This window comes from Callorhinchus milii, unplaced genomic scaffold (assembly GCF_018977255.1).
Source record: "Callorhinchus milii isolate IMCB2004 unplaced genomic scaffold, IMCB_Cmil_1.0 Scaffold1, whole genome shotgun sequence".
Taxonomy (NCBI): Eukaryota; Metazoa; Chordata; class Chondrichthyes; order Chimaeriformes; family Callorhinchidae; genus Callorhinchus; species Callorhinchus milii.
The window spans coordinates 106,779,111-106,806,989 of NW_024704742.1; the positions used below are offsets into that span (position 1 = coordinate 106,779,111).

Below are 27,879 nucleotides of genomic sequence, written 5' to 3' on the forward strand. Positions count from 1 at the left end.
GGTCCATAAACATCAGAGATGCTCTTGAATCAACCCTCCAGGAGATGCAAATGCAAGAATTATTATTAATATTACTGCTGAAGCTCTTAGGAATTTCGATTGCTATTTTTGACAATAAATATGTTTCTTTACCAGACCCATTACAAATTGAACAAACCAATCAATCAGAATATATTTGTACTGAAAACTTGCAAAACCCAAATGAAGGTTACCTGCATGAGTAATGCTTGCGAACACTTTATTACACAAATTACATTCAGTGACCGAAAATAGTGTTCTGACAATATAACAATTTTCCCCCAGATTCAATGTATTTGACATTTACTATGAATACATCAGAAAAAATTGATTTTTGTTGCAAATACAGAAACTTTATCTCTGTATACACATATTTTCTCTGCACCAAATAAAGCAAAAATGACAATTATGGAGAATCTAAGACACAAAGCAGCAGCTTTGTTTCTTTTCTGTGGCACAATTTAATTATACTAAAGTAGGCTGACAATGCTCGATAGAGAAGGCACAATATTACACACTGGAAATATAGACTAAAGTGCCAGACAGGACGGTAGCCAAATGCTACATGTCAAGCAGAGAAAACTTACTGATTCACCAACACAGGTTCATAGCTCTTGCAAAATAAGGCAGTAATAATTAAATAAAGAGTAAGATGGTCTGAAGCAGGAGATGTGCTTGAATTAAAGATAATACCTGGTCCCTAGAGTAAAACAGATTTGACTCTTCAAATATGTTAGCAACAGCATGATATGAAAATCTTCAAAAAAAAATAAATAAAAGTACATGTTGTATATCCAAAACAGACTAATACAAATACAATATAACACATATCCTGAATACATCTGCTTTTAGGGAAAAAGAATGAGAGTTCAACATATGGTCACCCTCATTGGATCAAACTTGAATTAGCATATCTCAGGAGGATGAGGTGGTTGGCGGTGCTGAATATTCTTCTGTTTCTGAGTCTGTGCCCTCCTCATCTTTTTCATGATCACTTCCTTCAGTACTTAGTCTGTCAAAACCCTTTCGACTGTACCCTCTGTGACTTGCAAAGAAGTTGCCCAGGTTAAGTCCTCGGCTGTTTTTTCCTGACGTAAATAAAATAATTTTGTTTTAATGTGGATATTCTGACAAATCCATTGTTTTCTATAAAAAAGGATATTGCACTTTATTGGACATATAATACATCTAACTTTGATTTCCTTCATTTTGAGGCAAAGTTTCAAACCACACCTAGAGAACTGGATACAGTTCTTGTCGCTGCAATAATTGGAGGTTGCATTGAGCCCAGAGACAGTACAGAGGATAGCAAAGTCGATAATCGGCACTGTTAGAGGAATGATTAGACAAGATAGAGTTCTCCAGTCTTGAGAGAAGAAAACTCATGGGGCTCTACAGAGGGGTATAGCATTTCAAATGGGATTAAAAAAGTGAACGCCAAACAATACTTCAGGATGTACCAAGACAATAGAACACAAGCCATATATAAGAACAGATATCAGGATGTCTCTCTTTACCCAGAGGCTAATTAACACCAAAATACCAGGAAGAGTGGTTGAAGCCAGGACACTGGACTCATTTAAAAAACAACCTGATGCTGTGGATGAGAATATGGGAGTTTTGGAAAGATGAGGTCAGATGGGCTGAAGGACCTTCTTTATCCACACAAATCTTGTGATCAGATCTGTTCAATACACTTCATATTTTCACAATTCTGGATTTCCATTTGTAAATTTATCAACATTTTATTGCAGTTATGTCACGAGGAATCAAATATTTCTGAATAAAAATTATGGTTTTAGTTCCAGTCAACATTACCGTAGTATTAGAATAAGAAGTATGAATTATACAAATTAAAGTAAAAAAAAATTGTTATTTACATTGTGTTTGTTATGTAAAATTGTCTTTGAAGTCTTTATGAACAATTACATTAATATGTACATTCTACAAATGCAGGAGAAATTACTTAAACACAATTAAAAATTATGTTCTTGCTTCCTTACCCCTAAATCTTCCCAAGATTCCTCCTGATGATTGTATTGACTCCAATTTGCTGTCAGCATCTTCTGTGTGGACAACATAAAATACAATGTCAGCCTATACACTGTCGTATTCTGTTTCTAATAAATTGGCAATACATTTTGAAAAAAGCACTGCAAGATTCATATAAAAGAGCTGCTCCTTTTGTGCAACTCCTTTATACAATCTTGGTACTGATACCATATCAGCGAAGCCAATATAACAGGAGTTTTATTGGTTTTGCTGATGTGATATAGTACCAAGTTGAAGCTGATACGATATCAGAAGAGATAATATATTTTGGCTCTTCTGATATAGCTTCAACTTCATACAGAATGATCAGCCTGGCTCAGTTGGTAGCACTCACCTCTGAGTCAGAAGGTTGGGGGTTGAAATCCCACGTCAAGACTTTATACTCATAGGATCGATTGACATTCTAACGCAGTGCTGGATTAGCACTGCATTATTGGAGATGTCATCCTTCAGATCAAATATCAAGGCCTCGTCTTCCTGTTCAGGTACATATAATAATAATAATCCTTGCATTTGATATAGCGCGTTTTCACATCTTCCAGAATAGACTGTACAGTGAATGGACTATATTTGTGGGTGAAACGCGGCAGCCAATTGCGCACAGCAGTGTACCACAAACAGTCGTGGATTGAAGTGACTAATTTTATTATTTTTTTAAGGGTATTAGGCGTGTGGAGTAAGGAAACTTGCCCAAGGTTTCGCCCTGCTGGGAATCGAACCCAGGTTTCTCGCTTGTGAGGCGAGTGTTCTAACCACTGAGCTACAGGACTCCTATATTAAAGGTTTCTTCACACTAACAGAAAAGAGAAGGAAGGTTCTCCTTGTGTCCTGGCCATTTATCTCCCTGATAAATTGGTCATTATTCGCTTCCTGGCTGGTTCACTGCTGTGCACAAATTGTCTGCTATAAATACAGTCACTTCACTTTACAGCCATCATTTGTGAAGCAGATGAGTCATATCACATGCAAGGTTTATTATTAATGTAGTGGTGAGAGGTTGGAGTGTGGAGCTATACTATCCATTTGCATTAAGGGAGAAATAATCAAGCTCCACACAATCATACTCAAACAAGTGTACAAAGTGCAATTTGTGCCATCATTTCTACCCAACGGAAGAAGAGTACAAATGCAGCATAATTTTAAAAACAGCTAGTAAATGAGCAGATTTCCAGTGGTAGCATACAGGTTCAAGTTGGCATAAAGAATAAAAAACCCAGTCCAGACCAATTGTAAAGGTGGCCTCATTCAAAATTGGGCTTTTATATTGCACCTTTGATGCTGTCATCAGAAAAGTAACAGCAGGCACTGATGTTCATTAGTGCAGTGTAATAATAGTAAAACATATCTTTAGATGTTTAGGAGTGGCTTATAAGGAATTAAATACCATATTTATAAGGTTCAGATTACATTATACAGTTTGGTATTAGGACAAAAATTAGTGGCTACAATTTCTGTTTGGTCAGCTGGGTATCTGACACCTGCAGTCACCCAACAACGTAAGAGTATCCAAACTATACAGAGCTCCACATATGTATGTCACCTACAAATGGAAATCTCCCTGTGTCTGAAATGGAATGTGCACTCTCCCTGGAGCGACACAACCTGCTTACCTAATTCAGGAGAGTATTAGGCACTGGTTAGGAAGAGTCAGGACTTGGGGACCCTAGAGTGTGCAATGGGGTACTGCTCAACTTTAATCAGCTAAAACCGTCTGCAATTCTTCACAAATAACAATGTGCACCTATATAGTTTCTTTCATGTTGGGGAAACATCTCAAAGCGCTTCACAAAGGAATGGGAGCCTGACCTGGGTGAGAGATAAAGGCAGTGGGGAGTGGGATGCATGAGAGAGATTTTTTGATGGAAGGGGTAACACGAGGCGGGGATTTTGAAAGAGAGTTCCTGAGGGTGTGGTAAATCTGAAAGATCGTCTGCAAAAGTTAGGGCAGAGGAGCATGAGACTGGAGGTGGCAGAGTGGCGGGAGTGGCCAGTAAAATAGGGTTGCCAGAAATCGCAGATAATTAATACAGTATTTGCAATATGAATTATACTGTGTACCTCCATACATCTTGCCCTTTCGCCAGTGGATGAAAACTCCGATGCCTACTAACACCACAACAGGAATAACCAGCAGTAACGTAATAAGGACGGGAGAAACTGCAGTGCTGGCCTGCTTGAGGATATTCTTCCTATTATGCTTCTCAAGCACATCAGGGGCTTTCATCTTGCCTTCTATTTCTGCTTCTAGAAATGTCTCAGTTGCTTTAAAGTTGACAAAAATATATAAAATCAGTTCACACCTCTTTCACTTAAGTCACTGATGGGGACATTTTACAATAATCACTCTTTGATACAGATTTGGTCAAATTAATTTCATGCAAATAAGTATGTTTTGACTTCAAAAACCTTTTACAATTGTTTAAATGTTGCCCACTAATACTGTACATTCTATATAATAATTATTCTTGTGTTCATTTATTTAATACAATAACCATAAATTGCACTATATAGCACCTTTCACATCAGGAGGTCATCCCATTTAAGAAAAATACACACTTGTATGTGAAAAATATGTATTCTTAGACGTTACAAACAACAGTAATTTTTACATTTATATAGAGTCTTTCATGTCGGGAACATTTCACAAAATACAAACACAGAAAATACTAACCATCAATTTCATGTACCTCAATACCGGGCCCCGCTTTCTTTACTGAACGGTGTTCAGCTTCTGAAATAGCAAGTAGAATTTCCGTAAAACAACTTCAATTCGTAAAATAAACTATGAAAAGAAACCCTCAAAAGTGAGCCTACAATATATGGAATTTCCCCTTATTACCTCCATGTTATCAAGGAGATTATTCACTTGCTGGTTGAACTCTTGCAGTTATGTTTTTTATGTTGACAAATCTGAAGGACTTACCTGAAGGACTAAGACCCATAGTACAGGATACCACTATTGCTTGTCGGATGCAGTCTGTGAAAATATATTGTGTACCACTCCCCTTATGCTCTATCATGAACGTGTCACTGGGAGTTGGGATTCTTTCCACTCAGCTCCCATTAACCATGCAAGTTAAAGCCTTAATGTCCTAGCTGGACCAATGACTTGAAGCTTGCCAGACAGTGCTCTGCGGTCCCCAAGCCTCGATGCTTGCCAACCTGCAACTAACACTCTGGAACTAGGTAAGTAGGGTGCATCCCTTTGGAAAGAGAGAGCACATTCTAGACACAGCAAAATTCCCATGCGTAGGTCGCATACATATGTGGAACAAATCATGACTGGGGAATACTGTGCACAGAAAATTATTTTATTCAAACTCATTCAGCTGTCAATACTGGAGGAGTAGCTTACGAAGAGGAGGGGGTGAGAAATAAGGCCAACCTTCCTTCAAAAATATTCCTTTTTCAATCTTTGGGTCATTTTTGTGTTGGGAAACACAACTTGAAGCCCTTTTGGCTCTTGTGGACAAGGCTTCCACTTTATGGATTACGCTGTTTGATGAAGTGGCAGCAAGAAAGCAGCAGCTCAAGATTATTACTTGGAGATTTCTTCTTATGCAGAGTTTAATTAAGCTGTGGATCACGTTACCAGAAGTGGCTATTGAAACTGAGCCAATTGCGATATTTCAAAGAGTGCAATGAGATAAATACATATGTAGCTCCGGAGGGAAGCAAACACAGCACAGGCACAATGGGTCAAATGGCCTCCTTCTGTGCACAGATTTGTTCGATTACAAGTGCCAAACAGCCACCTGTCAGCTGCAAGGAATGTTGGATTGGAGTCAGAGATGGAACAGTGCCCAAACTACAAGCAAAACTCCAAATCCTGTGTCAGTACTAGAAGTCTTAGACCTGATAGAATCAAGGATACTGTAGTTTTTTTTTGGATACACATCTATCCGCACTTGGTGGGTACTGGCCTGCTCCATGTCACCTGCATTGCCATCATCACCAGTTGGGTCTTCAGTCTTTCTGCTGCCACCCTCTGGAACGCCATCCTGGAGCCCCTTCGTCTCGCTCCCTCCCTTGACTCCATCAAGGCTCGTCTCAAGAGCTTTCTCTTTGACCTTGCCTTTGGTCATCCTGACACCTCCACCCCACCTTGTCCTCCACCCTTCTTGACTTCAATCTCCAGCTTGGGTGCAAAAACTTCACTGTCCAGCGCCTTGGGACGTGCTCCCAATATGAAATGCGCTATATAAATGCAATTTGTTGTTATCTGGCATAGTAAAAATGCCCTACTCTTGGTGTTAAGCATTGTCTTAACAAGCATTAACAAACACAGTCTCGCTACACCATTAGCCAGAGAAAGAAAAGGTTGACACCAGTCAGTACTGATGAGGTCTTCAAGTTGTCTTGAACACTTTCCTCTTCAAGCTTGGAGACTTTGACACCCCCATTTTATATAATTCCAGACAGCAGCTGTTCCCTCTAGCTTATGCAAGTGGTCAATTTTTACATCCAAGTCTCAGCAACCTATTTGAACACAAGGGGATTCTAAACTAAGCCGGATCCCAGAGGCTACACAACGTGCTTCCAACCAGCAAGGGTTGCTCGGCAAGGATGCAAACTAAAAATCCTTGGCAGAACTTTTCCTCCTTCTTCCAAGGATACCCAGGCCAATTAAGCTATTGCTTCCACTAGGGAGGTGAAATCAATTAATTGAGCATCGATCAGGAAATCAAACCCCAGACCTTCCTAATGCCACACCTTGCAATATGTTACCAATGGAGCCACTGGGGAGTATTAATTTTCAGAACCGTAACGAAATATAGAAAAGTTGTTCTATGTTCCAGGAGTGAAGAGAGCAATGCCCGTTTACCCAAGCTTCACACTGAACCATTCCACACACCCTTAATACACTGGAAAGAGCTATGTCAGCAAACTAGCAGGTAATAATTCATAGTCTGCAGGAAAAATACAGACAGCAATAAAAGTTAAACAAGAGTGTTGAAAAAAATCAAGTGAAAGGCTTACTTTCTGATGGTATGAATTTCCTCAATCTGCTTGCCTGGACATCCCCAATATAAACAGTCCTATCATCTGCTGCGACAATGTCATGTGGCATCAGGAAATTCTGAAGGAAAATAAATTAATGTTAGCGTACATGGAAAAGTAAAACATTATCTCACTGAAATCTCAAGATTTCTTAGTAGGATCTTCATTCTTTGCACCCAAAGCACATCTCTGTCCATCTCCCACTTGTTCACCATCTCCAATTCAGCTTCCTTCCCCCTTCGTCCTGACAATATCACCAGTAATGATGTTGCATGTAATGAGCATTACATACAATGCTTTGTACTCCAGCCCAAAACACCATTTAAACAACTTTATGAAAGTTTTAAAATGTAATTTTTTTGAGGAAAACACATAATTGAGCCTGATTGACTTCAGCACCTTGGGATGTTCTCCCGACGTGAAAGGCGCTACGTAAATGTAAATGTGTTGTTGTTATTATACAACGTTTTAATTTTTTTTAAGAAATTCAAGATTTCTTCCTCTAGGGCATCAACTGTTAGCATTGCCAGGCAGTTCCCCTGTACTTTGCACTAAAAGAATAGCACCCGAATATACACACCACTATAAATACAGTATTTTAATCACCTCCCAAAGCCAAATGTGGCCTCTAAGTTGAATCAGTGTTCAATTTAACTTGACATTTTTATAAATTTGGAGCTTTTGAAAACAAAAATCAGCTATTATTTTACATCATTATTATATATTAGTTTACACTCCTCTTAGCAAAACCTTATGATTTGTTTATTTCTGATACCTCTTTGGCTGGTTTGAAAATATCCAGTATTTCTCCAGTTGAAAAATTCATTACAAATCCTTGTACTGGAACACTATTGCCAACAAGTGCCTCTCCATTGACTGCATATAATCGACCACCTAAAATATAAAGTGAGTTCATAAAATAATGACATAAGCAATAACAATCAAAGCATGAATTTTAAATTTATTTTTCGGCGATGGAGATTTTTTTCTAATGGGAATATGCGCAAGGGGATTGGGTGGAGGCCATGTAGAGTTTAAACACCAGTATGGACTAGATGGGCAGAATTGCCGGTTTCCGTGATGTAATGTTCTATGCAATTCAAAAATGAGGGTGATTATGACTTCTTTCTTCTCTAATTATTGTAATGAGTTCTGGCAATCTCTGCAGTTTGTTCATGGTCCGATCCACACCAGAATAAAGCATTTCCTCAGAGCTGTTTGTATGACTATTTGCTTTGCGGTGTATGACATTTTAGTTACAAGTTTCAGTGTAGTCTTACTTTCTAAAACTACTATGTTTGTGTTGGTGTATAAAGTATCTCAGATGTTTAATTTATTATAAATCCACCTCCTCCTATTACTTGATGCTAACTTACTCAATGTAGATAAATGTTATAGCCGCACCAGAAATCAGCGACAGATATTTCTGTAGGGTAAGAACACCAAGTGTAGGTTATTTTGACTGAGCTATACACTGATGCATTTACTTTTCTCTATCACTCTAGAGCAGGGTGATCCAATCTTTTGGCTGCCGTGGGCTGGATTCCCTATTTGAGAAAGGTCCCCGAGCCGCATAAGCAATATTTTGTGTTTCCCTTCCAGAAACAACAACATTTTCATAGCGCCTTTTTCATTTTAGAAGGACATCTTGACATTGCTGGCTGGGCATCTGAGATGGGGTTGGGACTGAGAGAGGTGGGATGGGGAGGAGAAAAGATTGACCGAAAGCATAGTCAAGGAGTTAGGTTGTGATGTGCCTTGAAAGAGGAGTGAGGGACTCCAGGAATGGAACTTCAGAGAGTGGGTTGGCAAGAGACACGCTTGCCTTCCTGACACACTGCACCAACCACCAGCTCTTTAGAACTCAAAGGATAATAAAGATGGAATATCTGAAGTGTCACAAAGCATTGGTTGTGAGTTTGGCTAACAGAAAAGTGTGGCCACACTTTTCCTGTGGATTGCGCTACAAACATCATCCCTCCGCTACAAACCTGTAAAAGGACAATGTGCTCATCGCTGGGCCTCTGTGCACTGTTTGCTCAATGCTGCTAATGTGGGTGGAGTGGCTCAGGTCGTGCATGCGTGGGGAGTGTTGGGATCGTGGAAGCGGTGCAAGAGGGAAATCGGCTTCGCCTGCCAGTGAGCTCGACACCCGGCCTAACCCGAGCTCCTGCGACAAATTCTTGGTTTTTAGTATTTTAAACATAACTACATATTCAGGAAATATCTGCCTATAGTTTTAATCTGGGTTGTTTCACCAAAATGCGTCTCTCAATGGCAGCAATTAATCCTCTGCAAATGTACCACCCCTTGCAAGTTCCTGCAAAATTTGTCAAATGCCCTGCATTAGCCGAAGTACTAGCTGCCTTTTTTCTTCAGCAACAAACTTTACTTACAACATCATGATATCTCACACTGGTATTAGAAGTACAGGCTGGTTACTGCGGCTGTTTAAACCATTCATGCAAAGTGAAGTTAAATTAAAGCACACATCTGAAAGTTTAACGCACTTTAACCCAGAATTTGCATCTACTGTACAATTCCATGCAGTTTCAGCTTGTTTATCTCCAGCAGTATCTCAACTTGCACTCTGGGGTCTCTAAGCCGAAACTGCCACCTGCGCCTCATACATTCTGGAATTAGGTAAGTAGGGTGCATCCCTTTAGGGAGAGAGTACTCATTTGATTCCAGACACAAATAAATATTCTTGCATATATGGGATACATATGTGGAACTGTGTCTGGTTTGGGTATTCTTACGCATGATGATGGGTTACTGCATCCTTCATTATCCTTCTTCAATCAATATTCTTATTATTCGGTCACTATTGTTACCCTACCAGCTTCCATCTGTTCTAATCGAATCTGTCTTGCTGTATTTGTTTCTCTCTCCTACAATAGATTTGTTTCTGTCATACACTACAAGACATCCTACTTATAATAATACTTTACATAAATATGAACAGGAATAGTAAATGATTAAATGTGGTTTATGAATAAAGTGTGCATTCCATTCCAGACACAAGGAAATCTCCACGTGTAGGTGCCATACAAATGTGGAACTTTCAGTTTGGTTTGGATACTTTTAAGCATGGGCATGGGTTTCTGCACGTGTCAAGACACCCGACTGACCAAAAAGTTACAATTTCATACAAAGCGGTTTACTCTCACTCGGACACAGTACTTAGTATCCAGCATTACCATTGCCAGGTGTGTAGGAGACTGCAAACAGTCGTCCTCCAAATTCCGGGTGATGAATCTCACGGAGAAATTCTCCCGATTCTGCTACAAAGCACTGAATTCGTCCATTCTCCCTATCTGCGACACACAGCTGCCTCAATCCGGGCACGAACACCAAACTGTGTGGAATGAAGAATTGACCTGGTTTGGGTATCCTGGAAAGTGAACTCTCTGCAAGGCAAAATGTTAATGCTATTGTAACAATCCGTTTAAAAAAAGATGAAAAATGATTATTTCCAAAAGACAAGATTAAACATTAAAAAAAGGCTGACAATAAATTCAAGGCATTAATCCAATATAATTGCTCCACTGACATTCCAAATATAATTTCTCTATATACCCATAGAACTCAACGTTTGTTAATCTTATCAACAGCGAATAATCATTTCATGTGTCAGCCTAGATGTTCATAGCACTCTTGCCTGTGAGTCAGGTGGTTGCAGTTTTAAGACCCACATTGGGATTTTGAACTCATTGTCATTGGCTGACACTAACGCAATGTTGGCTGGGAAAGCACTGTATTGTCAGAGAAGCTGTCTTTTGGATGAGACATTAAACTAGTTCTATTCAGCTTCTGCCAAAACATCAGAACTCAAGGAACAAAGCATTCCAGGTCTATTTCAGTCTTGCTATAATATTCGAGACAGTTTAAATAATGTCATCCAAAATGATCGTTGAACATCAGAAATAAGACAATGAATACAATGAGTACAGTTTTCAGGAAATCAAGTCCTGTAATAACAAGTTTTCTCCAAAGATTATGTACCTTCTCCCCACTGTGTAATGAACTTTCCGTCTGGCGAATATTTAATAATCCTGCTGTTACAGTAGCCATCAGACACGTAGAAATTGCCATTGGCTGGATCTACAGCCACATCAGTGGGCTGACAGAAATGATCCTTGTCACTTCCAGGTTGAAAGGCTTGTCCCAGAATCAATAAATATTCACCTTTAGATCCCAGTTTGAAAACCTTTTTTTTGAACAAGAAAAATAGAAGCATTCAACACATTTTAAATTATAACCTGAAAATACAGAACCTGGTCATTTTACGATATGTTTACCGTCCAATTTCCTCTCAGGCAAGAAGAATAAAATAATTTTACAAAACAGATGTTACTTTACGTAACATGCCCTCTGCAGTTTGTGAAATGTTTAGTTTAATACTTCAGAAGTCAGAAACCTCATTTCAACTTAATCTCAAGAAAATCCTGAGGTAAAACCTGTGACTGTATCAAGTTTAAACTCCTACCTGATGAAGTGCCACATCAGTTACCCAGAAGTTGTCATCTTTATCTGTGCTAATGCCGTGAGGCAAATAGAAACTGTAATGTGAAGAATAGACCTTCAGATAAAATCATCACATATGACTGATTCCAACCACAAACAAACAACAAACATACAGTCTAGGAACCCTGAGTTACCACATTTGCTTTGCAACTTGATGCTAGTGGTCTTGAGTCTCAGGACTATTCATTCTTTAAATGTCGCCCATCATAAATGGTGTGGTTTTCAGCAATTCTGAGAGTGGTGGATTACAATAACATTTGGGTTTGATTTGTAAGATTTGCAACCAGCAAATCCTGAAGGGACCGTGTAGCTGTGACCATCTGGAACTCCACTCAGACATCAATCTGAGTTTCTAAGAAGTCAGCATCTCAGCCACGTTTCCAGAAAGTCAGCACCAAAACAACCAAATTCACTAGCTATAAAATCTTTTGCCACATATTGTTAATTACGCTTCACCAACAAAATATACAGTCGATTCACTTTACAGTATATTCTGTGAAGTGCTTTGAGATGTCTCAAAGACATGATAAGGCATTATATCAAATGTAAGGATTATAATTAAACCCCACGTGGTGAAATAAACAAGTGGCAATTAGAGAATATTTAGCAACATACAATTCCTAGTTTGACATGCATAAAATACTGTAAGGTCATTTTGCCAATTGAACTGGTTTGGGTCCAGCTCCCAGACAGATATTTGGCAAAATGAAGAAAAGGAACAAATTACAGCTAGAAAAGCTGCAACATTACTTTAGGTCAGATTTTATTATTCTGCTTTCCCTCAGTGCTAACTGTTGGAAGTTTTTACACAATAACAATTGTAGTTTCCTGCTGCATCAGCTAATAATATCTAACTAGGCACAGACCAGCCATCATACTTGGGGAATCTGTTATGTCTGCATGGCTCAATTTCACTCCAAGTAATGCCTTTACCAGCTGAGCCACCGGAAGAGCATTTTCATACCTCAGTTATATCATGAGCACTGATTCAACAATACAATCATATGAGCCAGCAGTATGGAGTTAGACTTTTCACTCTCGTCTTGAACTACCAACTACTTCAGTTCATATGTAAATACATGCATGAGCAAAGCACCACTGAACCTGCATTTCAATAATGGCTAATCTTTAATATTGATGAAAAGTCAGTAAGTAGTTTTGCTTGCTCTTTAAGGAATCTAGAGGACCAGCTGAGAACCTTTCTGGTCACAGTTGATTCAAAGACAAAGTATCCCCAGAAGTATTTTATTGAAGTGGCCGCACAATTCACTATGAATATTCTAGATCTGTACCTATTCTGCAGGCTGTGCCAGCTGAACCCAGCAAAAACGGAACTATAATTAGTCTATCATCTGCATCTTCTAATATTAGGGCAGCTCGGTAGCTCCAGCAAAAACACCCATAAAGCAAACAAGCTATTTCCAGGCAGTCCCCTGTATGGCACAAGATAGCTATATTTCAGGTGCAAGCCAACATCTGGTGACTGTGACATAGAAGGGAGAGCATCGAGAAAGTGCTGTTAACATCGTGGGTGCTTTACTGGCCTTCATGCAGCAGTGATGTCACTGGAGCACTAGTTAGAAGCTAACTAACGAGAAAAGCTTGGTGTTTCTGGCAGTGACAATAAACACTTTTGCTATAAGTAGAAAGGATTACCCATGTACTTTGGGCTAGATTTTATTATTTATGATTTCATTATTTACGGTTGTGTGCTAAGGCTTCGAGTGCATTTTGGACTCAAGTAGCTTTTCATGAATAATGTGTCTGTGACACTTTGCCATGAGTTACGTGTAGTCTCTTCCTTTACGTGTAAATGTCACAACGGAGCTAGGGCTGAGGAATGCCTTTCAGCCCATTTTCATTATGACTATAAGTAGAGAAACAAATGTGAAACAATTTAGTAAAAAAAAACTTGTCTTATATTCGGAACAAAAAAGCGTAGGTCATTCATACTTACATATTTCTTCCTACAGCGTTGAGGATTTTTAAATTAACTGGATCCACAGTGAAGATAGTGCTTTGTTGTATTGGTCCAATACCTTGTGGTTGATATATATGCTTTCGATCAAAAGAACTACAGTGGAGACAAATATTGAAAAATTATTAGTCTCAACCACAAAGCATAGAACAACAGCAGCATTTCTCACTTTTGCATAAAAACAACATTGCAATATCTACCATGACTGGTACTGGTAACACCAGATTTCTCCATTTATTAGTATAATGTGTAAGTCATATTTCCTATTAAATACGGAGATAAGTACTTTCAGGTCATTAGGTGTCAGCCTGGTTTAGTTGGTAGCACTCTCATCAGCTTGTGAGTCAGAAAATTGTGGATTCACTGTCAGGACTTTGATCTCGTAGTCTGGACTGGCAAACTAATGCAGTGCTGGGGTAGTCCTCATTGTTGGAGGTGCCATCTTTTGAATGAGACCCTAAATCAAAGTCCTGTCTGCTTGTTCAGATGAACATTAAAAATCCCATGGCACTATTCAAAAAGAGAAAGGAGTTTCTCCCAAGTATCCTGGCCAACAACCTTCCAAATAAAAATGGTCACTCACTTCATGGCTGTGTGTGGGACATTGTTGTGTGCAATTTGGCTGCTATATACACCCACAAAATACACAGCAACTACACTTCAATAGTAGATCCTGTGAGGTATACTAAATGCCTGGATTATTATTATCTCACACCAGGTAGGACGACCATTGACTACAGTATAAATCCTTAACAAAACAGGTAAACAAGTGCAGGTGGTTCTACTGAATCACCCTTCACATTTTAATGTTTGAGCAGAGCTGTCTGTCCTGTCAGCCGTCTGCAATCACTACATATTCAGAACCAGGTGGAAGGGTTAAAGCACAAAATTTATTCATTTACATCTGCAATACATCTCTACACCATTTACATCTCTAACAGATGGAATATGCTGGTTGGCAATGTACCATGTAATTATGTTAAAAAATCCATTTATCATCTTCTGCAAAGAACTACCCCATATTCTCATCAAATATAGACTATAAAAGTATTCAGAAATTTAAGTGCAAAATTAAAACCATGGGCAAGGGCTCCCATTGCACACAAGACAGTCAAAGAATCCAGACGGTATTCAAATTGGTTAAAGCGCTCGCTTTGCAAGCGAGAGACCTGAGTTCAATTCCAGGCAGGTCAGGGCGAAACCTTGGGCAAGTTTCCTTACTCCACACAGAGCCTAATAATAATCCCTCCAAAACCAAAAACAATAATAAATTGGTCATTTTCAATCTACGACTGTTTGTGGGACATTGCTGTGCGCAATTGGCTGCCGCGTTCGTCCACAAATATACAGTCAATTCACTTTACAGTGTGTTCTGTGAAGCGCTTTGGGACGTCCTTCCGACGTGAAAAGCGCTATATCAAATGCAAGGATTATTATTATTATTATTATTAAATATAAGCATCTTAGCAATTTTTATTTCCTATTTCCCAGCTGTTCTAACCGGCTTTGAAAGAACTAAGGCAGAGATTAAGGACCACGTTTTGGAGACCTATAGGAAGACTGTTTCGATAAGGCATTCCAGGAATGGACTTCAGCGTTACTGGAGCTTTCTTTCCCCCAACCCCACCTCTCCATAATTTAAAGAATCTCATTCTTTAAACAAAATTATACCATTCTCCACAAAAATATAGGATGGAGATGGAGATAAATCCTAAATTTGTGTAAGTAAGGTTTGGGACAGTAAGGTTCCACAGCCATGAGGTGAATGAACTATCAATTTGGAGGACTGTTGGTCAATTCATTGGGATTGGGATAAACTCCCTTTTCTTTATTGAATGGTGTCAAACGATCATTAAAGTCCACGTGAAGAGCATACAGACCTACATCAGCTGAATATTTCATTCAAAGTACCGCAGTGCTACCCAGAACTGCACTGTAGTATCAACCTGGACTATAAACTCAAATCCCAATTTGGCTTTGAATTCACAACCATCTGCCCCAGAGACTGACCCAAAGCAAAATGTAGCATCAAATGAACCAGGCTGATAGGTCAAAATCCTTTATTTGCCTAAAGTTACATTTATAATAATAATAATAATAATCCAAATTATATTTTTATTTATTTTGAAGGAATTAGAAAAGCAATCTGCCAATCGACTAACAACTTCTAGGTAAATATTGGTATGTGGAGGAAACTTACTCCATACACCTCTGTTTACCTTGCAGTTGCTGGGAAATGAACCCAATTCCTCTCGCTTGAGAGCTGAGTGCTCTAACCACTAAGCTACAGGATTTATGGATGCTGAAGGTGCATATGGTCAATCTTTACATGTGCTTTACCCAGATTACCCAATTATATTTTGTTATACTGTCCACTTACTGTAAGGTTATTTCAATCTATCACCACATGCATTTCTTGGTATATCTTATTATTTGACCACGAGCATGGTTAGGTTTCTTTCTTAACTATGTACTGGGATTCAAAACAGACTATATACAGTATTTTAATCAGCATAGATTTCAAGCAATATGAAGTTTATAAATATTTATTGAAATTATTTTCACAGGTAAAGTCAGAATGCCTCAATCACTGCTTAATGTGCCTTGGGCAAGTTAATTTGATTCTCTTTCCCACATTCTCTTTGCCACTGGTGTCAGCAGACTAGAGGCTGTGAACCAAGGACATGGCTCAAAATAAATCTGAAGCCCTAAGGCATGCATTTCATCAAAGCATATGGCTATTTTTCAAATGCAATTATTGTAGTCAGCATTAATGTTTTGCCATGCAGCAGAAAATTGAAGACACTAATTTCCATGAGGCAGCAATACATAAGGCAATTAGTCTTCTGATCTAGACATGTTGTCACATACGTAATGGAACGCATCACCTATACAAATGTCTGCTATAAATACTATAAGATACACATCCGGACTGCCTTCCTCCACCTCATTACCTCCATCCATCTTAATCCACCCTCTCTGACCATTCTCACACCCAATGCTGCTGAAACCCTCATCCACACTTTTGTCCCCTCCACCTTGATTTCTCATTCCTCACCGGTCTTCCCAGCTCCACTATTCACAAAGCCCAACTGCTTCAGAAATCCACCACCTGTATCCGTACCCATACAAACTACACCACCCTAATCACCATAGTTCTTGCCAGACTCCATTTGCTCCATGTCACAGGATCCTCATCTACAAATCATTTCATGCCCTAGTACTTCTCCAACGTGCTCACACCCCTCTCGTCCATCCGCCCCCTTCGCTTGACCAGCTTGGGTCTTCTGCATAGCCTCCGCCCCCTGAAATCCACCATCAGTGGCGATGCCTTCACGCACTACACCCTGAACCTCTGGATCTCCTGCCTCAATCTCTCCACCTTGCCCCGTCTTCAAATTGGACCTGAAATAATGTGCAAACACACATGAATAAAAAAGCACGCGCAACATACTCTCACTTGAGAAAGTGATCCCAAATGAGAGAATTATGCCCCATTGCGAGTTCCCAAAATGGTGTTAAAGAAACACAATGCAAGAGTGAATAGCACACACATTATTACACATACTGAGGGGTAGAGAGCATTTGATAAAGGCGACGGTAGAAAAATTAAGATTTCTATCAACAGGACAAGTACGGCAATAGCCATTATAATAAAGCTAATATTCTAGCGAATCCAGAGAGGAAATCCCTCACGACTTGTGCCTAGCCATCAAATAAATCCACAGCAAATTCAACCAAAATATGATAGAGAGCCAGCCATGATTACTCAGGAGCCACTTCCAATTCACTGCATAAACAAGCTCCCTCTCCACTTCAAATACTGCACCACATTGATTAAACAGATGAAAATTTCACAAAGTAATAGTCAAGAATAATAATCCTTGCATTTGATATAGCGCCTTATTATGTCATGAAGACATCGCAAAGCGTTTCACCGGATTACGAATAGCATTGCAACAAGGAGTAGTCTAGAAAAAAGAGGAATTAGATGGAGAAAAAATGCAAAACAGACTAAGTCGGTCTTGGAGTGCATGAGCGTAAATGCACGGAGTGTGACAAATAAGATTAGTGAGCTGCCGGCTCAAGTTGTCACATGGGGTTATGATGCAGTTGCAATAACAGAGACCTGTCTCAAACAAGGGCACTACAATGAATTCAGGAGGGATAGGGAAGGAAAAAAAGAAGGGGGGGGGAGTGGCAATATTGATTAAAGACAGGGACATTTAAGAGAGAAGTAGATATTATCTGGGAAGGACACGTTTGCAGGGCTTTGGGGAGAGAGCAGGAGAGTGGGTTGATTTGGATAGCTCTTTTCAAAGAGCTGGCACAGACACGATGGGCCGAATGGCCTCCTTCTGTGCTGTATGATTCTATGATTGTATATACTGTAGATTAACTGTGCATTTTATGGGCGAATCGTGGTAGCCAGTTGTGCACAGCAATGTCCCACATGGAGTGAGTGATCATTTTTTTTATTTTGGGGGATTGTTGGCCAGGACACCAGGAGAAACTCCCTTCTCTTTTTGAATAGTGCCATGGGATCTTTAACCTGAACAGGCAGATGGGACCTCGGTTTAACGTCTCATCCAAAGGATGGAAGGCGAAGCTTGCAAATAGCACTAGGTTCAAATAAAATGATAGTGTCTTATTTAACCCAAAATAACATGCAAAATACCGTAAATTTTAACATTTATTTAAGAATAATTTTCAAACACCTATTAATAGTGTACATTAAAATTAAACTATCTGCAATTGTTGATTTATGAGAATTCCATGTCTTCTTATGTGGATAATTGGCTGAAAATGATTGGGCTATATGAGCAGAGTATCTGGGTTTAATTCAGCTATTTAACTGTATGCTGGGACAGCACTACCCTAGATAACAAGGATTTAAGATTGCTTTCTCTACTTTCATTAATGTATTGCTAATACTATAATTACTTGCTTTAGTTCCCTGCTAAGTTATATTATGTTGCATAAATTAAATTATACTGTATGACTGTCATCTCATTTTACTAAAGCGTAAGGCTTCCAATTCACTCATGATCCAAACATGAACCTGCATACCTTTACATACACTCGTATACATATGATCAAAGGACTATAACATAAACCTGAATGCGCTGTCTTGTCATTTGTTCTTGATTCAAATCCATCTGACCTTTATCTTTTGAAAAGATATACTGAGAAATTTTAATCAGTAATTCAGAAAGAACATTCATTTTTATAGTGCCTTATCACATAGAAACATCTCTGAGCTCTTGATTGTCAAGTGCCCTTTTGTCAGCGAATGTGGCAGACATTTTACACACAGCAAAGACCACAATCAGTCGTGAGGTGAATACCAATTAATATGGAGAATTATTAACCAGGCCACTGGGAGAAACATCCTTCTCTTTATACGTAATGTCATAGGATCTTTAGATTCCCAAACATGCAGACGAAATCTCTACATAACATCTCATCCGAAGGATAGCACCTTCAACAATGCAGCGCTCCCTCAGCACTGACTGGGATATTATACTCAGCCTAGACAAGGTGCTCAAATCCCACCATGGTTCTTGAACTCACAATACTGTGAATTTAGAAGTCCTTTAGTTAATTCATAGAATTGCATAGAAACTACAGCACAAAAANCTAGTCCATGCCAGAATTTATATTCCACATGAGCCGCCAACCATCCTAATGCATCTATTCACTTCTGTATCATGTATGCTTCATTTCTTCATCATAAATATTCACTGTGAAGTTTCTAGGAAAGTCAACCAATATTCTCTGCAATTGAACTCAAACTATAAATAGCGATAACCTTCAGGTAATCAAAATAATGAACAATTTAAAGACACTTAGGACTTATAATGATCCTTATTCAGTTATGCTTGATTTTTTGCCTAATTATTACGATTGTCTCAGCTTTCAAGAAGCAGAATTCAACAGTCGCAAGTATTAAAACCTTGCTCAAATGAACAGCAAGGCACTGTCACTAAAACAAATTGTTTTTGCCTTGTACTAAAGAAACCTTAAAGGACATTATTCTTTGATAAACTGGTGCTCTGACCCCAAATTATCCAAATACACAATCGATAAAATATGACATCATAAAAAAATGATAAATTTGCCTTGCCCTTGTATTCATGCCAATAGATTTTTTAACAAAATGCCTTAAGACGTATGTACCTCTTTGATCTGACTATCTGGCTTTCGGTCATCATTCCCCTCCCCACCCCCAGTGTCCCACAAACAGTCGAAGATTAAGTGACCAAATTACTAACTTTTTTTTTAGAAAATAAGAAATTAATTCCTCCAGAAAGCTTTGATATAATGAAATGGATCACATACTTCTCATCCCAGACATGGTTTCCTCTGTGGAAAATGATTAGGTTATCTTTGGAATCCAGAGCAACTCCAGAAACTTGGCCCAGTTGTAGTTCCTCCACAGGCCAGTCAATAACTTCTTCCAAGTGAGAAGCTATATACATACATTGGAAAGAATAATTGATTAGCATCAGTTTTCAAAAATATTTTCTTAAATATAAAGTACATCAATGTTCAATTGCATGCATCTCTTTATTCAAGCATATTAATAAACAATTTCCTTGATGGGGAGGGCAGTAAATCCCTCCATTTCAGCATGCAAAATAATCCATTATTTTATGAAGCCATGCATCACTGTCTGAATCAGACACATCAAAAGCATTTAAAATCCACTGCCAACACACTGGTAACATGGATGTATTTCAAAGCTGAAACAAAACAAAATCCCCAATTTTAAATATTTCCGTCAGTATCTGAAATAGTTATAACAAAATCAATCAAGCTCAAAAATGTGTTTTAATTTCTCATAACCACTTAGCTGCTTGAGAGCAAACAAGCAGAGTTTTGAGCCTCCAATAAAAGTAGGTGTGTTCCCCTCATACTGGAATTTCCTTCTCTGGCCAAACAATAGACAGAATCATGCCATGAAACATCATATGTCCCGTTCCATTCATTACATGCTTAGCATCCACTTACCATTGACCTTGAAGAAGATATTTTAATTTCCTATTCTAATATCAAAGTTGTAACAGTTTAAACAGGTTTCATATTAAGGTCGAGGATCAGAAATCCAATTTTTTTTATGTGCAATCCACTAAATAGGATAATGAACAAGATATGAGATCACAAAGCTTTGATAGAAAAATGGTTAATAGTTTTCCTACTGTGCAGCGTAAAGTGAGATGCCGCTTGTCAAGTACAGCAACACAGACAAGATTGGTGTAAGATTTCACTTGATTGAACAATAATTAATTCTATGGAACTTTTTGCTTGGAAGTTGATTTACTGATTTTTTTTGTTCTCGTTAAGAGATTCTTAAAACAATTTTCAAAAACAGTATTTCAACCTCTCCTGACTACAGATCATTTATTAGAATTCAGGAAATTTCATTTTATCAAGTATAACTTGTTCAGATTTTCTATGTTAAATATTTATTGTTCAGATTAACTTTAAATCAGGTGTGGTATAGCAAAGCACTATGCAAAGATTCTTTGACAGTTGCTTGGTTACTTGCAGTATATCTTGCAGCAATATGAACTGGAACCATAAAATGGTCCTAATTGAGAGCTTGGTTTATAGCTCAGATGCAATCTCTGAAGTCCCTGTAGCAGGATCCTTACAGGAGCTACATTTGAACGTGAATCAAAAGCAAACAACTTCTTGTGATAACCTTTGTTGAATGGCAGCTGTGATTGTGAATCACAATTCTCTTCAGAGAACTGATCTGAACAGCATCAGGCTGAACCCCATTTATCCATGGAAAGAACTTTTATTTCTAATTGAAATGTTTTCTTTTATGATCTACCTGAGTGAATCTTCAAGAGAAAAATCCCTTTTGCTCTGTTTGCAGGTTTCGTACCCAGCTATCAATGTGATAGCTATCAATGCGATATCACAGTAAAGGGAAAATGTGTATCAATGTGATATCACAGTAAAGGGAAAATGTGTTTTGTGTTTTTTTTGGCCCTGCCTGAATGTAATGGTTACCCACAAAAACACAAAACACATTTTCCCATTAATCTGGAACAGAATTTTCCAACCATCGTCAGCTGCTTTTTTTTACATGACCTTATTAACAAGGGAATATAGATCAATTCTCATTCATTCTCCCAAAGTGTATCAAAATAACCCGTAGTAGCTTAGTGGATCATCAGCCATGCAATCATAAATTTCCAAGCCTCAAATTAGAAAATCTATCATCCACTTTGATACAAATAATAAAACATGCCCAAGGCAGTTTTTGTATATTATGTTTAATGACGTCTTTCATTGCAGCTTGGCAATATAAATGTTTGAAATGAGCTGCTAGAATGATTTCAGCAGTGTGAAACTGAGCATATAAATGAGAAAGAGCTGAGTTTCCATCTAACATCTACAGAATTTGCTGGGAACACTCAGCAGGTCAGGCAGCATCTATGGAGAAAGGAAAGTGAGTCAATGTTTCAAATCCACGACCCTTCATCAGAACTGGGGCATGTTGGGAGGGAGACGCTTTTAAGTGCTAACAGAGAGGGGGAGACAGGGCAAGGAAGACAAAGGAGAAAATGGGGTAGAGGGTGATGGGTAGAGGATGATGGGTTTAAAAGGTGTTAATGATGCAAAACAAAGGGGGGATTGCAACAAAACAGGGGAATAGAGGTGGTAATACTGCAGAAGGGGGGGGAATTGCAACAAAATAGACAGGTCAGAGAGAAAAAGGTGTGTCTGAGACCCAGATGATGTGGTAATGGTCACAGAAGAGGGGGAGGGAGAAGGTGACCTGTTATGGTCTGACATTATTGAAATCAATATTGAAGCCAGAGGGCTGTAAGGTCCCTAGCAGATAAATGAGGTGCTGCTTCTCGAGCTTGTCCTGTGGCTCATTGGAACAGTGTAACAGACCATGGATGGAGAGGTCAGAGTGCGAGTGGGAGGGAGAGTTAAAGTGGCAAGAAACCGGAAGCTCAGGGTTGTGCTTGTGGACAGAACGGAGTTGTTCGACAAATCGGTCACCCAATCTGTGTTTTGTCTCCCCAATGTAGAGACCACATTGTGAGCAGTGAATGCAGTCAACTACATTGGTGGTAGTACACGTAAATCACTGTCTCACTTGAAATCTATGTTTGGGATCCGTTCTCTCCGCAAGTCCAACCCCGAGATTCCAGTTCCTATCCTCTACCCCATTTTCTCCTTTGTCTTCCTGCTATGCCTCCCACCTCTCTGTTAGCCCTTAAAAGCCTCTCCCTCCCAACATGCCCCAGTTTTGACGAAGTGTCCTGGACCCAAACATTGACTTAATTTCCTTTCTCCATAGATGCTGCCTGACCTGCTGAGTGTTCCCATTGGCTTCTGTCTTTGTTTCAGTTTTCCAGCATTTGCAGTATTTTGCGTTTTGTCCATCTAACGTGTATATTGGATTAGCTGATTAGCTGATCACAGCTAAGAAAGCACTGAGAGTGTTATTATTGACTTAGCATCTCCAGGCTGTGTGAATACTAGCCAGGGTGCTGCTTCTCTTTGACCGAGCCTTCAGCTCCCCTCTCGACTCTCTTCCCCCTCCTCGCTCCCTCCCTTCCCTCCCCTCACCCTGACCATTTCCCCCCTCCTCGCTCCCTCCCTTCCCTCCCCTCACCCTGACCATTTCCTCCCCTGCTCGGGTCCTGACCCAACTGTGTAGCGCCTTGGGACGTCCTCCTGACGTGAAAGGCACTTTATAAATGGAATCTTGTTGTTGTTGTTGTTGCTATTCATTCCTATCCAGCCATGCGTATGCATGTGTGAATGCCAGGTGATGACAAAAGATCCCAAGGTTGAACAGCCCTCTGGAACACAATGTCCAGGCTCACACATGACACAAACGTGGGCAATGATACCAATGATAAGAGGCCAGCAACATCAATGGAACTGGGCTCTCAGTATGAATCACCTGCTTCAGCACAATAGGAGTTTAATGGAGGAGGAGAAACACCAATTATAACCATCACAAGGCATTGTAGACTTGAATGTGAGTTGATGGACACTTAGCAATTGCATGCCAAACCACTGATTGCCTCCAGAGGTACTTTTTATCTTTAATTACAAACAAAACACCTAATACAAAAAAGAAACCAACTGTCCGACTGAGAATTACTGGCTCTATCATTTCCGAGCTGAATAAACAACACTTGGTCATGCTGAAACAAATGCATTTATACTGCACATTGGTAATTCACTGTGAAAACTAGTTATATGGCGGGGTGAATGCAACAACAACAACAACTTGGATTTATATAGCACCCTCCATGCCGGACGGCGTCTCAGCAACACATATGGCTGAAGAGTCTCATTCCTCCCACCACTGGATTGAGTTAGGTTAGACAAAATGCAATTCATAACAGTCGTAATCTAAACCTGCCAGGCATGAATCTCACCAAACTCCATCCCATTCCCAAAATCTCTTGGGAGACCATATAATCACCCAGAAGCTGTCAAAGGAACTTTTTAAATGTTGTAAAGAGTCAGTTGCCAATCGGCTCATTGTAATGTTAAGAAGACATTAGGACATCCTCTCGATGTGAAAGGTGCTATACAAATGTAATTTGTTGTAAATTACACGATTTTCGAATTCCCAATTTTTACAGCTCCAATGAGATGCAGAACGGGGAGGTATAAATCAAGCTTCTCGTTCCTTTGTACATTAGCTCACAGCAGTATAATAAATACAGCAAAAGATTAGGTTGAGGATTTGGCAGAAGCAGTTACATATTTTAGTTTTAGTTATTACACATTGCTTTTATTTTGATTGATATATTTAAATAGGTTCAGAATTTTTAGATCTCATAGTGAATGAGAATATAATGAACTTTGTGGAGCACAGTGACCAGCAGAAGAGAAGTGGGTGTTTATGGAACAAGTAGTTCCACCAATACATCAAGGATTTCCTATAGATTCGAATTGATTTGGGAAGCATCTGCCTATTTGACCAACGCAACACTTGTGAACCTTTGCAATCACATCAGTGTTTTATTTTGTTATTCTTAAAATATGGCATTCACTCTGAACCTAATCTATAACAATTAAATGCAAACTATATGCCATAAAGGTTATGAACTGATCTACCACTTAGAGGCAGAGTGCTTGGTGTACTCTTGGTTCCTTTCATAACAAATGGAATTGAGCGTAATCAAATATTTATGTAAAGCGAATGAATGTGACAGCTGATATTGATTGTCTGGGATAAGACACTGGATCATTTCTTTCCATTAAAATTCTAGCTGAATGAAACCAGCTGAGGCAGATCTTTCCTTATAAATTATGTGGCTGTGCTGAAATACATCATTTCTCCTTCATGAATGCCTTGATGACTAGTGCTTTCAAATGCTTATTTACAACTTTCTGCTTTAACAGATTTATCTATCAATTGTTTTTCACAGCTATTTAAATTAACAAGTCAAAAAACAGTGTACTGCAAGTACTTCACAATATAAATTGCTTAAAAATACATATCCATTTTGATGGCTGTTATGAGAAATTATGAAAATATTTTATGCATTTTTTAATACAGAACAGATCGTTAACTGCAATTAGGGAAGCAGTGTGAATTTTATAATACAATCTGATTAGATAAAAGCATGTGAATTATACATTAGTACATATTTTAAAACCAATTATACGCACAAAAATCATCAGTCTTTTCAGATTTTGTGTTGCAATTTGGGTAAATTTGTGCTCATCAAGGTGTATGATATGTTGGCACCCAATATCAATATTGAGCATCTCTATAGTGCTTAATTTCCAATCTCAGAAAAAATAGCATCTAGTCCACTAATGTAACATTTCCACGCTCTACATCAACCAATATAGCGCTGTATCATTAAGAGCTTTGAGTTGTGGGTTGCTATCAGTTGATTGAGATGAATCAGGTTAATTATGCTTAGTACACATGTTAGAAAGCAAAGAATCACTCCATCAGTCTTGAATCACCATCACTCCATCAGTCTTGGTTCAACGTAAATCTCAGAACTGATAGGACAGTGTTCTGACAGTTGTACATTGTCAAATGTTTAACCCTTGTAGCAAAAATAAGGTCCGTGTATTCAATCTAAACTGCAAAATGATGATATAAAGTCACAAGAACACTGCATGCCCATTCCATGAGGGTTTAAATGTCAGGAAAAATTGCAACTTTCTTGATTTTTATTTTTAAACTTCTCCTTTCCACCAGCAGCTCTCCATCCTTCGCCTACACTGTCCCACAGACTGCAGGAACAAAACCGTTCCTTTTTCTTCACCATGCTTCAGCTCAAAGCTTGAAAATCACCTTTAACGTTAAGCCATAAGTATTTCCTTCCTTAATTCACCATCATGTTTTTCTTCTTTCCTTTGATTAAGCTGCACTGGTTCAGTTTCACTTCTGACGAGCAGTCCAACTTGAGACATTAATGTACCTTCTTCCTCTAAGTGCTGTTTCACTAGTTTTGGATTTCCAGCTATTTCCATTTCTATTCCTTTGGGACCACCTAACAGGGAATAACCTCAGTGAAATAAATTGCATCTATTTGAGGCCTTTTTTATTGGATTGACAGTATTATTCAATTTGCAATAAACTGAATTATAATTGTTTCACTTCATGCATTATCTCAGTTTAACACCCAGAAACTGGGAAATCATCCCATTTTAATGGGATGCAATAACCTGAGGGAATAGCATAATCAATTACCATAGAAAATCAATTTTAGTTTGCTTTCTGAGAATTTGCAGATGGGGACTTATTCTTGAGAGAAAGGTTGCCTTCTAAATTCCATGGGACCTCAAGAATTCAGTGCAAAGAAGCTTGTTACAGAAACAGTTGTGAGATATGTGGATAATAATAATAATAAACAGGGGTATGATGTGCTAATTGAATACACGCGTTCTACACAAGGAAATTAACTATGCGACGAACAACCAATGAAAAGAACTGCTAATTATATAATTAAGGGCGCCTGTAGTTTCCCATTTACCTATGTGTTTATACATGGTGCATAATACAGCTAAGTTTACACATGGTGCACAATCGATCTGTCTACTCCAAATATTTTGCTTTCACAAGGAAAGCAAAACACTGTCAATTCTTCTAACCTCAAGAAACAACCTTTCAGTGAAGCGTGTCTTTAGTTTCCTTGAAACAGATTATGTTAGAAAGACTGTTCTGTAATAAAAGACCTTTTCACTGAAAATAGAGCAATGAACTGAACTTCTTTTTAAAAAAAACATTTCTTTTTCCTCATGATGACATCTGATGATGTTGGCAATATTCGTTCACAAGCAGCTTTTAATCTGAGCACAAAAGGACATATTTCATACTCAACTTCAAAGGATTTGTGTCTGCAGGGTTTTTCATCAAGCAAATCCAATGCAGTTTACATAAGAAAAAGTCCCAGCCTCAGGCACTAGGCATTCTCCAAATCCATAAATGTGCATTTTCCACCAATTTGCATTTTACTGCCGGAAGCAAGTCAGACCATTAAATATCAGTTCCAAGTATTTTTACTGGACTCCTGCATGTGGTCTTGTTTTTTAGATCACTTTTCTTTTTGGGACAGGCTACTTTTCTTAACAGATTCTATAAATCTCAGTGCATTGGAGAAATGAAAAGATATTGAACGATAGCACAAATTACTAAAATCTTGGCGATTTGATATTTAGATTTTGAGACAATTATTTTCCAAGATTTTTTTAAGAAGCTAATTTGATCTTACTGGTCTTTTATCTTCCCAATACTGCTAAGCTTTTGAAATTTAAGCTTTGAATAGCTAGGTTATCTTATCTCATAATTGAAATATCCTTGCATTTGATTATTATCAATTGTTAAAAAAAATCTTGCTGCTTGAAGGAGAATCTAACTTCAGTTTAAACGTTTTTAGACAAATTTGTAGCACCTTTAAATCTCATGAAGTAGCGGACTTATAACAGGCTAGTGATTACTGACTGGGAATTTGGTTTAAAGGGGGTCATATAGGTAGGATAAAGAGAATTGAAAATTCGATCTGCTGGGAGATGGGGAGCCAGTGGGGTCAAGTGACTTCTAATTTAATATAAATCTCAACAAAATTACTGTGATGAGGTAAATGGTTCTGCATTATAGCAGCTGCTAAACTCAAGTGCCTAAGTGATTTTAAAATCATATAATTCGGTGTGTTCTTCTGATGAGTGTGGATTTAACCAGTGAGTAAGTTTCTATGTGAGCAGTTAACTAAATGCAATATTATAAAGCAAGACTAGACATGAATGTCATTGACTAACAATACTTTTTGTGAAACAGTGAA

At 38.6% G+C, this 27,879-nt stretch overlaps 1 protein-coding gene across 1 annotated transcript in view; it reads right to left on the bottom strand.

Annotated features, from left to right (window-relative positions):
- Positions 1-221: 221 nt before the first annotated feature.
- pam (peptidylglycine alpha-amidating monooxygenase) overlaps positions 222-27,879 on the bottom strand; it is a 117,485-nt gene continuing 89,827 nt past the window's right edge. The window contains 11 exon segments of the mRNA XM_007893118.2: positions 222-1,106; positions 2,022-2,084; positions 4,129-4,332; positions 4,742-4,801; positions 7,051-7,150; positions 7,847-7,965; positions 10,272-10,481; positions 11,077-11,281; positions 11,561-11,633; positions 13,556-13,672; positions 19,919-20,048. Of these exon segments, the coding sequence (XP_007891309.2) occupies positions 934-1,106; positions 2,022-2,084; positions 4,129-4,332; positions 4,742-4,801; positions 7,051-7,150; positions 7,847-7,965; positions 10,272-10,481; positions 11,077-11,281; positions 11,561-11,633; positions 13,556-13,672; positions 19,919-20,048 (1,454 nt within the window). The 3' untranslated portion in view covers positions 222-933.